Source organism: Diabrotica undecimpunctata, unplaced genomic scaffold (genome assembly GCF_040954645.1).
Source record: "Diabrotica undecimpunctata isolate CICGRU unplaced genomic scaffold, icDiaUnde3 ctg00002828.1, whole genome shotgun sequence".
NCBI classification, from domain to species: Eukaryota; Metazoa; Arthropoda; class Insecta; order Coleoptera; family Chrysomelidae; genus Diabrotica; species Diabrotica undecimpunctata.
Window position 1 is genome coordinate 1 of NW_027314032.1, and position 15,054 is coordinate 15,054.

General features: G+C 31.2%; 1 protein-coding gene across 1 annotated transcript; it reads left to right on the top strand.

The window, feature by feature from the left end:
• Positions 1 to 8,080: 8,080 nt before the first annotated feature.
• Positions 8,081 to 14,104, top strand: LOC140432104 (uncharacterized). The gene is made up of 2 exons (XM_072519941.1): positions 8,081 to 8,107; positions 11,125 to 14,104. The coding sequence occupies exon 2, from the start codon at positions 11,148 to 11,150 to the stop codon at positions 12,453 to 12,455; it is 1,308 nt and encodes a 435-aa protein (XP_072376042.1). The 5' UTR covers positions 8,081 to 8,107; positions 11,125 to 11,147; the 3' UTR covers positions 12,456 to 14,104.
• The last annotated feature ends 950 nt before the right edge of the window (positions 14,105 to 15,054 follow it).

Consider the following 15,054-nt stretch of genomic DNA (forward strand, 5'->3'; position numbering starts at 1 on the left):
CGCGCTATCTCAGAGTTAAGTTCGAAACATCAATAAAATCGTGCACAAGTGAGTCAGATAAAAAGAAAATAATGTGCGAGAGAGAGCTTCATCACCGAAAAGCCGAATCGGGAATACAAGCCAAAAAAGAGGCAAAAATAGTGGCTGAAACTTCAAGGAATGAAGAAGTGGCATCAGTTTGTTTCGATCTACAAAAAACTTTACCTACACCAGCACTTACAACCAACAAAGTGTTTTATATGCGAGTATTATGGACATATAATTTTGGAGTCCATAATGTGGGCAAGAAATGTGCTTCAATGTATATGTGGGATGAATCGGTAGCATCCAGAGGCTCTATGGAAGTTTCTTCATGTCTTTGGAAATTTATTGCTGGTCTTAATCAAAATACACGACATCTTATTGCATTTAGTGATTCTTGTTCGGGACAAAATAAGAATAAAAATATTGTGAAATTTTTTATGTATGTGGTTAAAGAAACTCAGCTAGAAATAATAGACCACAAATTCCTTGAACCGGGACATACCTACGCGCTATCTCAGAGTATTGAAAAGTACAAAAAGCAAGTACCTTATATTTTTGTACCCAGTGAGTGGATGAATGCCTGTGAGAAACAGTTCTAAGAAGTTTAAATGTGAAGAAATGAAGATGGTGCACTTCATTTCACTCGAAAACTTCAACGAGTACGTGCAGGAAAATATTAAAAAGGATGATGAGAATAATCAGCTAAAATGGAGAGAAATAAAATGGATCGGTTTGAGAAGAAAGACCCCATTTACTATAAAAATTCAAGTACACTCTCAATGAAGAGACTGAATTTATAACTGTTATCTGTATGAAGAAGATGCGTGGAAGACCACCTCAGAATATTAGTCTTAGCCAACTGAATAGTTCACCCATGAGTCTGAAGTATGAAAAATGGAAGAATTTACAAGACCTACTATGCTTTGTGCCACCAATTTACCATCAATTTTTACAATCAGCTCAATCACACTGCGAAGAAGGGAAAACAAGGTCAGAAAAAGAAGCCAATGCAACCTGAAGAAAGAAAAGAGAAGGACAATGAAGATGACGATGAGGGTAGACGGACAATGATAAAATACTTTTGAGTGACTATGATGATGAGGAAGATATTTAGCTCAGTTGGTAGCACGTCTATATAATATCATTCTCGTTATTATTTTTAATGCATTTTTTGTTCCTGTATTTTTTGTGCAATATACATTTTGTTTTCGTATCTAATGTAGCTTCTTAAATAAATGTTTAAAAAATTACGTGTATTTCTTTTATAAAAGATATTATTTATTTATTTACTCATGGTAAATATTTACTTGTACCATTTTACTCTAAACAACAAAAATGTTACATGTACAATTTGTAAAAAATGTTTCAAAAAAACTAAATGTATATGATTGTAAAAACTGCACATGAAAAACATTAAGAACTTACTAATAATAATATCTTGATTAGATTTTAAAATTTTGTTTGGTCTTTTTGTGCCACTACTTAAACTTTAACTCTCATTTTCTCAAAACTATCTAAATGTCACTTGTACCACTTTTCCTCTCAGCCCCTCACATGTCTTAACCCCTTAACGTACACATTAATTTTGAAGTTATGGTCAAAAAATGATCGAATTTTTTTTGAGTAAAAATGTTTTGTTTTGGTTATCAATTGAATAAAAAAAATATTTTTAATGGCGTAAAACCTTTACTTTTCGTGGGGGAGGGGGGTGTATGCATATCCGTTGAAATTTAAAATTTTGTTCAGGACGAAATACTTTGAATAGGTAAATAATAGTAATGATTTATATGAACAATACAAATATTCCAACATATTTTATTGACACACACACAATATTGTATTTAGATGAATTATAATGAAATTTAGTAAAACAAAAAATATACACATTACTCTAACCTACCGAATATTATAATGCAAAATTTACTTACCAAACAATAAGTATAATATTATGTTGAAAATAAGGCACAAATTAGTTCAAATGCAAAAAACAATAAATATCGACTTCAGACGACTTTACACCGGCAAGACAGAAGGCTTGTATCAAGAACAAAAGTTCGACAATAATATTGATTATAAATGATGATGATTGCAAATTGCAAGTTATGAGATAATAAATATATTTTAAAGTAACTCAATACTGACTGAGTCATCTATTTTATAATAGAAAAATAATTTAGATATATGCTTACAATGTCTCTTTATACAAATATCCGCTTTGCAAGGCTTGAAATATTTTATGGATAAAATTTAACCGGCGCCCGTGTCCAGACGAGCGCGTACCAAAATTACCAGTAAGGCGTGCCCGTGTCTGAGACGGGCACGTACGTTAAGGGGTTAATAGGGCTAAAGCACTGAAAAAAACAAGTATGAATCAGCTCCGAATTATCACAAGAATTACAAAGAAAAGATAAAGCAAACCCAAATAGATTAGGTAAATGTATACTCCCTCTTTAGTCTTGACCCTCCGAAGGGAGTGTATGAATCGTCTTGATATTGTGTATGGTCCATCTCCATAGATTTCTTTCTCTAGTCATTTCTATTACATTGTGCATAGGTCTTTTGTCTACAAATTATGCTACAAAATTCATTTTGATATTGCAGCTGTTTGTAGCAGAATACGCTGTCCTCTATAAAATGATGTAATTAGTTATCAAAATTACCCGAACTTTTGCCATAGTGTATCCATGTAGTGTAGTTTATCAGTTGGTTTCGGTTCACCAAAGCAAATAGACTTGCAATACTTACAATATAATTAACAAAATCAATGTTATCACCGTGTAATTAAAACACTAGTTAAATTTTTATAAATAAATTACACATATCAATTAAAAAAAAAAAGTAAAATCTGAGTGTTTTAAACATCATGAGTGTCCTAGCGGTAGTAGAAAACCCTTTGAAAAAAAAAATGTTTTGGAATGTGATATGGATATGTCCCGTCCAGATCTCCCAGCTTCTCCAGTGGAGGAATTTAGAGGATTTCAAAATATCAATCTTATTATACAGATAAGTATAGATCATGTTTCTGAATCTATTTCCTGAAAAATTTTAATGTAAACATGGTCATTATCATTAACACAATAAACCAATATACTCTAAAAGATAATAAGCCTTTTTTGTTTATGTTGTACAAGAAATTAAACATGATTTAACTAACATTGTGACGGTTATTTTGCCTATCACATAGGGTATTACTATAGGAGGTTGAAAATTGGGGACAGAAATTATTAGGGTGGAGATAGGGTAAGCAAAACAAACCAGAATGTTTGCGAACAGCTACTCTGGGTTTGTTTGGAGATCTGGGTCATGGATAAGTGAATAACAAGGGGACTGGAATGGGTTAACTATGAAAAGTGAATCAAAAGGGGTACTTAAATGGATCTCCTGGACAAAACAACACAAGAAGGTTCCTAAGCTATTTAAAATGGACGCCCGCTTACAAGAATCTTCCTGCTGGATGAAAGAAAGGCTTTTCTTTACTAAAAGATACAAAAAAAGGGCTTAGAATCTTTTTAAAAGGAAAAATAAATTCTCTTGGTCTCGGCAGAAAAATTACATATTCTTGTATTTTACCACAGACAGTTACAAATATAAATAATAATAATAAAATACAAAACAACATATTGTTGCTATTGGTTTACAAAGCTAGACATTGGGACACTATAAGAAACTTAATTATTAATGGGCGACATTTTGTAGCGGAAATAAATCATTACAAATGCAAAATATCTTTTTAAAAATGCATAGAGGTTAACCTTTTTTTTAAAAACAAAGCAAAACAATTCTAAATTTATGGTTAGGTTTGTACACTTCCCGTCATATAAAACTGGTACACTTTTTTTTCTCAATGTAAACTCAGTGTTGAGACTGAACACCAATGGTTCGTGAATCAATTCGTTGTTGCCATCATAGATAACGGAATTACACTAAATCTAAATAAACAAAAATAACATTCAAAAATGTATGAAGTGTTTAGATAGATATTATTTTTATCATTAACAACAAAAACGGTATCTAATAAATTTAATAACCAGAGAGATGGTTGAGTTAATGTCCAAAATCTTTTTTTAATAATGGGGATATGTCCAAAATATTATATTTCATCAGTTTCAAATTGTAATACATATATTTAAATTCCACACTTGTTCACTGTAAAAGTTATTTATTTTGTATTATTTTCAAATAAAATTTTTAATTTTTCCAGTGTGTTTTATTTATTCTAGTATGCCACAAATCAATACAGTTTTGTGCTACACTTTACGAGAAACGAATGACACCTCTCGATTTGAAATTAAACATAATAATTTAAAGTCATGTCAATATTTTTTATTATCTAACATTATTTTTGAATTGAAATATTTTCATTAACTATAATAAAACACGATTCAAGCCTTACTTTTAGCTGGTTTGATATATTTGTTGTTCTAGCAATGTTGCCCTAAAAAATAAGAATGACATATGTGACAAGATCAACTTACACAGCTTGAAAAACACGATTTTCGGTATATAAGGGTTGTACCAGTTTTTTATGATGCGAACGGGTACCAAATGACAAGAAAATAATGCTAACTGTTATATGTCAATACAAAAATTTTTAAACTTTATAAGAATAATTAATATGACAGTTAGCCACTCGCTAATATTTTTAATTTTACTTATTACAATTTCTTTACTTGTCATGAAAGCAATTATTGATGGAAAATGTCTATTTTTACTTTAAAAATTTTAAACAAAAAAAGTAACTGATTTTCACTAAATGTTATATCTCCTTTAAAAGTTCTGGGGCTGGAACTGGACTCAAAACTCACTACAAAACAAACAAATTCATCTCACAAACTGCGAAAATGGTCTGGGATGACAAACAGGACAAACAAAATGAGGATGGAAGCTGGGCACTGGATTATCTTGACGCAATTATCTTTAGAACACTCAGGCCTTTGCTTGGAACCATGCGGACATCAATAAAGTTGTTTGAACGCCGTCTTACAAATCCCTCAGATGAGACACAGCACGGAAACAAAACAGTGATTACCCTGACAAAAATTGACACATTACATTCGAGTATAATTCACTTTTTTTACAAACAAATTTACCGTTTCTTCAGGCCACCCACGCCTCGTCTTCTCTCTCCAAAATCTTTTTTCAACCTGAATTTGACCTTGCCTCAGTCTCTGTGTACCGGCTTCCAACGGAATTCCGACCTTGAATAATTTTTTAGCTTTGAAAATTGCAGAATTTAAACGTAGAATATGATCATATTTTAATTACGCTGTTGAAATTGCAGTGGATTTTTTCTTTGATGTGTCCAGACGCTTACGTCACAATATAAACAGAAACTCAACAGAATTTTATACATAGCCCAGGGGCGTACCAAATAAATTTTATACATTGAATATTCGATGGTTATACAAGCGCAAAAAAATTATAAACATCACAGTCATTAACAGACAAACAATATGATATATACATTCCAATTTTTTTATTCACGCAAAAGGAGTGATGAGGCAAATAGATTTAGATTTATCGGAACAGAATTTAAAAGAAATGATTACACCTAAATTAGGGAATAATTTTGAATATGTAATGGATTCGACCGTGGCTTTATGGAAATTCATTTTATTAAACAATAAAATACTGGAAAACTTTTGTTTTCAACACTTAAAAAAAATTTTATTATTAATAATTATCACTACAGCCATTTCGGCAGAGTACCTTTCTCAAGTGAGCTATTTTTGTTATGCATCCAACACTATGTAGTCTTTAACTAAATAAGTTGAGGAGATGAGAACTGTTTGTCTCAAGTTGGTGGTTCAGAATTATATCTGTATTTTTTAATTTGTTAATTTCTATAGATCCTAATAATTATAGCTTAAGACCTTTATTTTGAACGTGAAGAATTTGAAATTGGTCATTAAAATAATGATTATGATCGATAAGGTGAAGTGCGTAAGTAGAATCTGTTTCGCTATTATTGAAAATAGATTTGTGTTCTGTCATCCATTTGTTAAAGGTTCTATCCGTTTGACCGATGTAAGTTTTTGGGCCAGTCACCGCATGTAAGTTTGTATACACCACAGTTTAAGTGCTTTTTCTTTTGGCTCTTGGTTGTTCTTAATCTATTTGCTTAAGTTGTTGCTTGTTCTGAATGCTGGCGTTATTCCTTTCTTTTTTCATGTTTGGCTATTTGGCCCACAAACTTACACCTGTCAAACGGGCAGAACCTTTAACAAACAGATGGCAGAACATAAAAGGGCTTTCAATAATAAAAAAACAGATTCCACTTCTACTACAAAAAGACCTAATTTGCTGATGATGATATATATATATATATATATATATATATACTATATATATATATATATATATATATATATATATATACAAGAAATACTGGGATATTAGTGACTGTCCGATATAAACAAACAACACAGTTTATTAGGGTTGCAGTCAGAAAATTGGCCAGGATGTTAATGAAACACTCCTTTGACTTTTTGTCTAGCTTTCGGAATGGTTTTATTTCTTTTTCAAGACACTGTAATAAGAAAAATATTTATAAAATATCACAATTTTCCAGTGCAACTTACTAGTCGTTGAGATTATTTGTAAAAGCATTGACACTCAACATTAATAACACACACCACAAAATATAAAATAATGGACAAAATACATTCCTAAAATTCTTAAAAATTTAGGTAGATAGTAAAACTTAGTTTATGGCATCTTTTACTGGTGTGTTTTAACTCTGACATATAGAGAACAGAAAGTAAAAAACCTATGATTACAAAGTAATTAGGTGTACTTAATATTATTTTTCTTTTTAAGAAATACTAGAGGCCATCTTGGGTGATTTACTTTTTAATTTTTAAATTTTTAAACCTGTCTTAATAGGTATAAGTAAAAATAAGTAACAATAAATGTTGCTCAGTTTATCTATGTCTGACTTTTTATTGATGCACGATGTACTAGATTTTATGGAACACATTTCCAAGAAAACACGTTTTGAATAGTTCTTTTCCTTTGCCAAAATATAGGAATCCTCGAAATTAAATTCATGTTTCAACGTTAATTGCATGTTCTGTCAATGCACATGCATTTATTTTTTTTTTGGTTTTTATATCACTACGATGTGAGATCACCCTACTGTGAAAATTACGAGATGATTCTCCTATCTATATTTTGTTACAATTGGGTACACGGTATAGAATAAACAACATTCGATGACTCCTGTATTGTGAAAGGATCTTTTGTTTTTGTGTTTTCAAGTCCTCCTCTTTTTAAATTTAATGTCTGTTTCGTCCCCCTTTTAAGTGTTTTCTGTGTGTCTTAAACTGTCCTTAATTTTTAATTTTAACTTTAAATACTTGACTTTACAATCATTTGCCGTATATGCAACAGAACTTTATCAAATAAATTTGATAATTACAAGTTGAAAGAATTGCCACACCACCCACACATTTGTACATCTAAATCTCATTCATTGTCCTTTACAACTGTCACCTTCATAAAATAAAATCTCAATAAATAACACACATTTCATAAATATATCTCTAGAATACAATATAAATAACTTTTAAATAAACTCAATGGTATAGAACATTACTTTCATCAAACAAACAATCACATTACACCTATCTCTACTTCATTGGATAAAATCTGTCTCCTCAAGAACTTCCCCGTTTACTGTCAAACAATTACAATAGCAGACTTAAGTTCTCCAATCAACAATACAGGATAGTTTGAACCATGTTCTTTCAACCATCAATTAATAGAGTACCGGCATGTAAGTAATGTTTTATTTATTTGTTCATTTATAATTTATTACAGTCTAATACACTATTTTTACCAATTTGTGGGTCTTACCTTGTCTGCTTAAACATTTTTATTCATTTTGAAAAACCACAGATATGTAATATTGGCATAATTACCTGTAATTTATATCATCTATCTTTGTTTATTTTTATTAGACAACACCCTAATATGGGTTTATTATTTCAGCATTTATTTAACTTTGTATCGAGACCTGAAGATGCTTTGCATATTGTAGAAAGGCGAAACCGGTCGTCTGGATAGTTAAATTAAATTGATTGTAAGTCTAATTTATTATTTCTTTTACCTTTTGAAATGGACTCACACAAGCAACACATTCATGATTTTATCAAACAAATATCTGAATTCATTAAGTTTACATTCATTTTAAATCGCTTAATGCAACTGATATAAAGGACATTTTTTAAGTTTCTGTATTTACGTCCACCGGCAACTTTAATATGGAGAAATTCATAATACTATATTTGCTTACTCATTATTTTTGTATTTTACAGTGCTAGTCCTTTTTCCTCTCGTATCTTTTGAACGGTTATTGTTATAATAGTGAAATTTGGAGGGAGGTATTAAAAATAAGTAGTATGCTCAACTAGTCATAACAGGTGACGTAATAGTGACAGATGACTTTACAGCGCCACTGTGACAGATAATTTTTAAATGGGCCCTTATGGCAAGTGACACCTCGTTTTAAAAGGTACTGAAAATACCTATTCAAATCATAATAATTTTATTTGAGTTTAAGCTCATTTTGACGAATAAATTAAATCAATACTAAAATTGTAGCTTCTCATTTAATTAATAAATATTTAACAACCAGTTCTTATAGTAAAGTGTTCAAAATGTGCTACATCTACTTCCTGACAGTAATGCATCCTATTTCTAAACTCTTGCCGTACTCGTTCAAATGTGTCGGGGGAAATTGACCTACATTCTTCAAAAAAATCGTTGTTTCAAAATGTGAATATTGTCGGATCTGTAGCGTAAACTTTAAAGATAGGGTCTGTAGCGTAAAGATTTTATGTATCTCCACAGAAAAAATCTAATGGTGTGATGTCCGGTATCGTACCTCGTCGTCTAATCCATCTACCACGATATTCCTCATCTAGGTAACGTCTTACTGTACCATAGTGGTGTGCAAAAGTACCATATTGTGGAAACGTTATTTCCAAGTTGCCGAATTCATCTTTATTATCCTCCAGAATTTCAAGTATTAACGGTTCAATTGCATTTTGTAACATCTCCAGATACACTTCACCGGTTAAGTTAGTATGTATTGAGAAAAACACGCCAACTATGTGGTTTCCCAATATAGCTGCCCAAACATTTATTTTTTTTTTAATTGAGTATGTGTATCACGAAAGACGTGAGGATTTGTGACACTCCAGTACCTCACATTGTGCGTGTTAACATGTTCATTGAGAGAAAAAGTACTTTCGTCACTAAAACAAATTGTTTTTATGTAATCGGGCTGTTGGTTAATTTTATTAGACATATTTTCACAGAATTCAAGTCTTCGGTCGGGTAGTCGTCTGAAAGTTGGAGCGCAATTTTTAATTTGTATGGATGAAATTTGTTTTCAGCCAACACTCGGTGTACTGTCTTTTGACTGATTTCATAGATAGATGCAACTTGGACTGTAGAAAAAGGGCAAACTACCATTTTTGAAATTATGTCAATTTTTTTGTCATCATTAATTGTTGGTCGACCAGATCGTTTGACATCTTGTACACTACCTGTTTGTTTAAACTTCCGAAGAAGCTTCCTCAAATAAGCTCTCGGTGTAGGGCGATCGGGGTACCTCTCATTAAAAAGACGTTCTGCTGCCTGGAAATTATTTTCACATTCAATAATTATTAACACAACTGCTACTTTGTCGGCTACAGTACGTACGATTCTGCCTTTGTAAAAATTTAAACGTCTCGTTAAACAATAATTAAACTAAATATTAACTAAGAACAACTAACTAAAAACAACTTGACTAAATTAAGAAAAACTAAATAGAAACAAAAACTAAATATTCAGGTATAAACGCGTTTGCAAAATAAAAAATACTAGAGAATTGACTAAACTAAGCAGAAACAGAAACTAAATATTGAGCTATAAACTCTTTTGCAAACTTAAAACAACTGACAAACGTCAACTTTTTTGACGTTTGTTAAAAAACATCAAAAATCATCTTAAATCCAAACAAAATTAGTATGATTAAATAGGTATAATAAAATAATTGTAGTTTCGCATTTAATGAATAAATATTCTAACGTTTGCCTCTGGTTAATTGTCAAAAAAGTTTACGTAAAAACAATTAGAGAATTGAAAAATGTCAAATTTTTGACACGTAATCACAGGCGGAGATTTTAATATTTATTAAATGCGAAACTACAATTTTAGTATTTATTTATCAAAATGGGCTTAAACTCAAATAAAATTAGTATGGTTGAATAGGAATTTTCAATACCCATCAAACGAGATATCTCTTGCCAAAAGTCCTATTTAAAATTATCTGTCATAGTGGCGCTGTAACGTCATCTGTCACTATTACGTCACCTGTTATGACTAGTTGAGAAGTCTACGTCTGTTTATTACCTCCCTCCAAATTTCACTATTAGAACAATGGGGGGGATATATTTCACCATTCAAAAGATACGAGGGGGGAACCGACTTTTGACTAGCACTGAAAATATATCAAATAATTAATTACGGTAGTAATAGTAACATTTATCACCAATAAATATATATTAGAACAAAAATAACATCACAAAAATTGTTTAGTAAATACTTACGTAGCTCAGAAACGTACGCTGGAGTAGTCCCATCCATTTATTTCAGTAATAAGCTTAGGTAAATATTAGATTTTGTTTTGATTTGATTCGTATGCATATAATCGATGACGCATGGGGAATCTTTCATTTTTCCGACTGTATATGTATGTATATAAAAACAATATAAAAAAGAGGAAAAAATTGAAAATAGATGAATATGTTATGAGAGAAATAAAAATCTTTGTAAAATTAGATAAATAGAAAATATTTTATTGTAAAATTAGAGCAGGATTATGATTGTATACTTACCTAAACAAACGATAATAGAGCTTCCGCATGAAAAAATACAAAATAATTCCATGAAGGTAAGATGGAAAATCGACATTAACTCCGAAGCCAATAATGCCCAAACACACACACACACACACACACACAACTTTGTTTATTCTATAGTTGTTACAATTTGTTTATGATCTGCTGTTTCTGCATGCATAGTTTTATAGTATAATTTTTATTTTAGGTTTACGTGAGAACGAGATTAAAATGGAATTCGAAAGATTATTGGTAACACACACACGAGAAAATCCGTACAAGTGTGAATCATGTTTGAAGGAATTTTCGACAAAAGAATGTTTAAAAAGTCATTTGAGAATACACACTGGTGAAAAGGCTTACAAGTGTGAAGTTTGTTTTAAGCAATTTAGTCAAGATAATAATTTGAAAAGGCATTTAAGTATACACACTGGAGAAAAGCCTTACAAGTGCGAAATTTGTTTTAAGCGATTTAGTCGAGAACATCATTTAAAATATCATTTAAGAATACACACTGGAGAAAAGCCTTACAAGTGCCAAATTTGTTTTAAGCAATTTAGTCAAGATCATAGTTTGAAAAATCATTTAAGGATACACACTGGAGAAAAGCCTTACAAATGCGAAATTTGTTTTAAGCAATTTAGTCAAGATCATAGTTTGAAAAAGCATTTAAGAATACACACCGGAGAAAAGCCTTACAAGTGCGAAATTTGTTTTAAGCAATTTAGTCGAGAACATCATTTAAAATATCATTTAAGAATACACACTGGAGAAAAGCCTTACAAGTGCCAAATTTGTTTTAAGCAATTTAGTCAAGATAATAGTTTGAAATATCATTTAGGGATACACACTGGAGAAAAGCCTTACAAATGCGAAATTTGTTTCAAGCAATTTAGTCAAGATCATAGTTTGAAAAATCATTTAAGGATACACACTGGAGAAAAGCCTTACAAATGCGAAATTTGTTTTAAGCAATTTAGTCAAGATCATAATTTGAAAAAGCATTTAAGAATACACACTGGAGAAAAGCCTTACAAGTGCGAAATTTGTTTTAAGCAATTTAGTCAAGATCATAGTTTGAAAAATCATTTAAGGATACACACTGGAGAAAAGCCTTACAAATGCGAAATTTGTTTTAAGCAATTTAGTCAAGATCATAATTTGAAAAAGCATTTAAGAATACACACTGGAGAAAAGCCTTACAAGTGCGAAATTTGTTTTAAGCAATTTAGTCAAGATGACAATTTAAAAAATCATTTAAGAATACACACTGGAGAAAAGCCTTACAAGTGCGAAATTTGTTTTAAGCAATTTAGTCGAGATGAATATTTAAAAAATCATTTAAGGATACACACTGGAGAAAAGCCTTACAAATGTGAAATTTGTTTTAAGCAATTTATTCAAGATCGTAACTTGAAAAGGCATTTAAGAATACACACGGTAGAAAAGCATTACAAGTGCGAAATTTGTTTTAAGCAATTTAGTCAACATCATAATTTGAAAAGGCATTTAAGAATACACACTGGAGAAAAACCTTAAAAGTGCGAAATTTTGTATTAAACAATTTAGACAAGATAGACATTTGACAAATTATTTAAGAATACACACTTTTGTAAAGCCTTACAAGTGTGGAATTCTAAAATAAACAATGTGCACACTTATTTATGAAATTAGTGGTCACTTGATCAATAATAAAACAAAACATAAAAATACAACAGTTTATTAATTTCCACAGAATATGGCCTACTTGACATGTTGCTGTAGAAAGGGCTTCATTAGAGGATAAATTTTAATGTTATCCCTATAACAGGTTGATTGCCGAATACTCCGATCGGAATATTCCGGCCTCCTGTAACGACACCGCCTACTCCGATCGGAGTATCGATCACACATTCGAGTTAAGACTTAGTAAAGTGTCGGCATTGTACGTAGACGTTTTAAATTTTGCGGCGTGACTGATAGGTGTGTTTTTTAGTAGTAGGTACTGTCGGTTTCGCAATTTTTTTTCTCAATCGGTAATTTTTTTCAAGTAAAGAAGAGCAATTAGCCAGGCCCTTCTGCATTAAACAAGAGGCATTCGAGTGATAAAAAATCAGTTACTAGGAAGAGGAATAAACCTCTAACTCTAGTAGCAGTGATGATGCTTTTTCATTTGATGGAAGCGATAGTTCAGAATCTGACGATGAAGCTGTTGTTGAAAATGTACAATTTGTAAATACGGCACACACTACTGCATGGAGTAATACAGGTTCAATGAATAAGATTATATTTTAGAAGAAACAGGAATTATTAGTTCCAGCGCCTGGTAATGGAACCCCGTTGGATTTCTTTGGACTACTGGTAGACGATAATTTTTTGAATGATGTACATTTCACAAAGATATATGCTGTAGAAGTTTTTCTACGTGTAGGAACATCTACAAAATCTAGAATTACAAACTGGAAGGAGTTGACGGTTAGTGAATTAAAATTATTTTTAGCATTACTTCTGCATATGGGCACTATCTCCTTGACAAGAATAACTGATTATTGGAAAATCGATCCTCTATTTGACATTCCTGCCTTAAGAAACAATATGTCGCGAAACAGATTTCTTTTTATTTTGAGATGCCTACATTTTACACCTCCTAATACAGGGGCAACTGATCGGTTATGCAAAATAAGGTATGTTGTCGACTACTTCAATAACAAAATGACTGAAATTTATTATCCCGGACGATCTGTCACTCGATGAAGCAATGGTACTTTGGCGTGGGCGCTTGCAATTTAAGCAATACGTTAAAAACAAACGACATAAATACGGCATTAAGTTATATATGTTGACAGAACCAAAAGGCTTGATATTAAAATTTCATGTGTACCAAGGCGCTTCAGATATTCACAGTGGCCCTGGTCATACACAAAATGTAGTACTACATTTGTTAAGAGAAAAGCTATAATCGGTTCACAATTTGTCGATAGCTCACTACAAGTTTAACCCTAATTAGAGAACTGAAATACAGAGAGGATAGGTAATACGATATAATAGTAAAAACCAACCTGAAACTGACGGTTTAAGATGTTTTCGGCTAACCCACCTTGTATCTGAAGCAATACAATACCTTATAATCCTATTACGAGGGTATTTTGGATGGTTACAGATGACCGACCAGTGTCGTAGAGTATATGATTTAAACATTTATTTGAACTAAATAAATATATTTTTTAAATTGTACTTATGTAAATTGTATTTTTTAATAAAACTTCTTTATTTTATTCAAAAATAAAAAGTTTCTTGGCATTTGTACAAGATACATTTATTTAATTAAGGGGAAAGGCGCCAAATGTCGCCTGGCAAAATTGTTTTAAATGTATTTATTATTTTCGAATCCGGAGAAAACTAATAAATATTTTGAAAAATTTAAACGCAGAATGAAAGATTACATTATTACTGAGGGCAGAAAGTCCCTGAAAACTTCTACAATGTTTATTTTAATATGTAACAGGGGTAAAAATAAAAGAGAAAATATAGTATAATTTTTAATTGAAAATATTGCATGCAAAAGCAACTATTTATTTATTCTAATAAATATTTCATTCTGCCTTTAAATTTATCAAATATGCTTTTTAGTTTTCTCAGGATTTGAAAAAAAAATGGATACATTTAAAACACATTGAACATTTTGACAGGCGATATTTTGCGCCTTTCCCCTTTAATGCCTTACGATTACAACTACTATTACTTACCTTATATAATTGCGATTAAAAAACTATTCAAATTCAAAATAAATAGGATCAACTTCGGAATCCGAGTCGTCTTGAGTTATTAATTAGCGGTTGTGTCTCTACGGTCGCATCAATTATGTTATCAAGATCCCACATTTTTTGTTCTTCTTCTATTACATGCCTTACTGCATCTTTCCAGTTTTGTTCTGTAATATGTTGTAAAGACTCGTATCACAATTCACGTACAGCTTGTATTTTATATGACGTATTTTTTCTAGCCACATAACTTTTCTTTTGTGCCCAAATGAGTTCAATTGGATTTATTTCGCAGTGGTAGGGTGGAAGTCTAAGGACTGTGATGTTTCGCCTTTCCGCCATTTTGTCAACTACGTATTTCTTGAACTTAGTTTTTTGTTGCCGGGCAATTTTTAAAA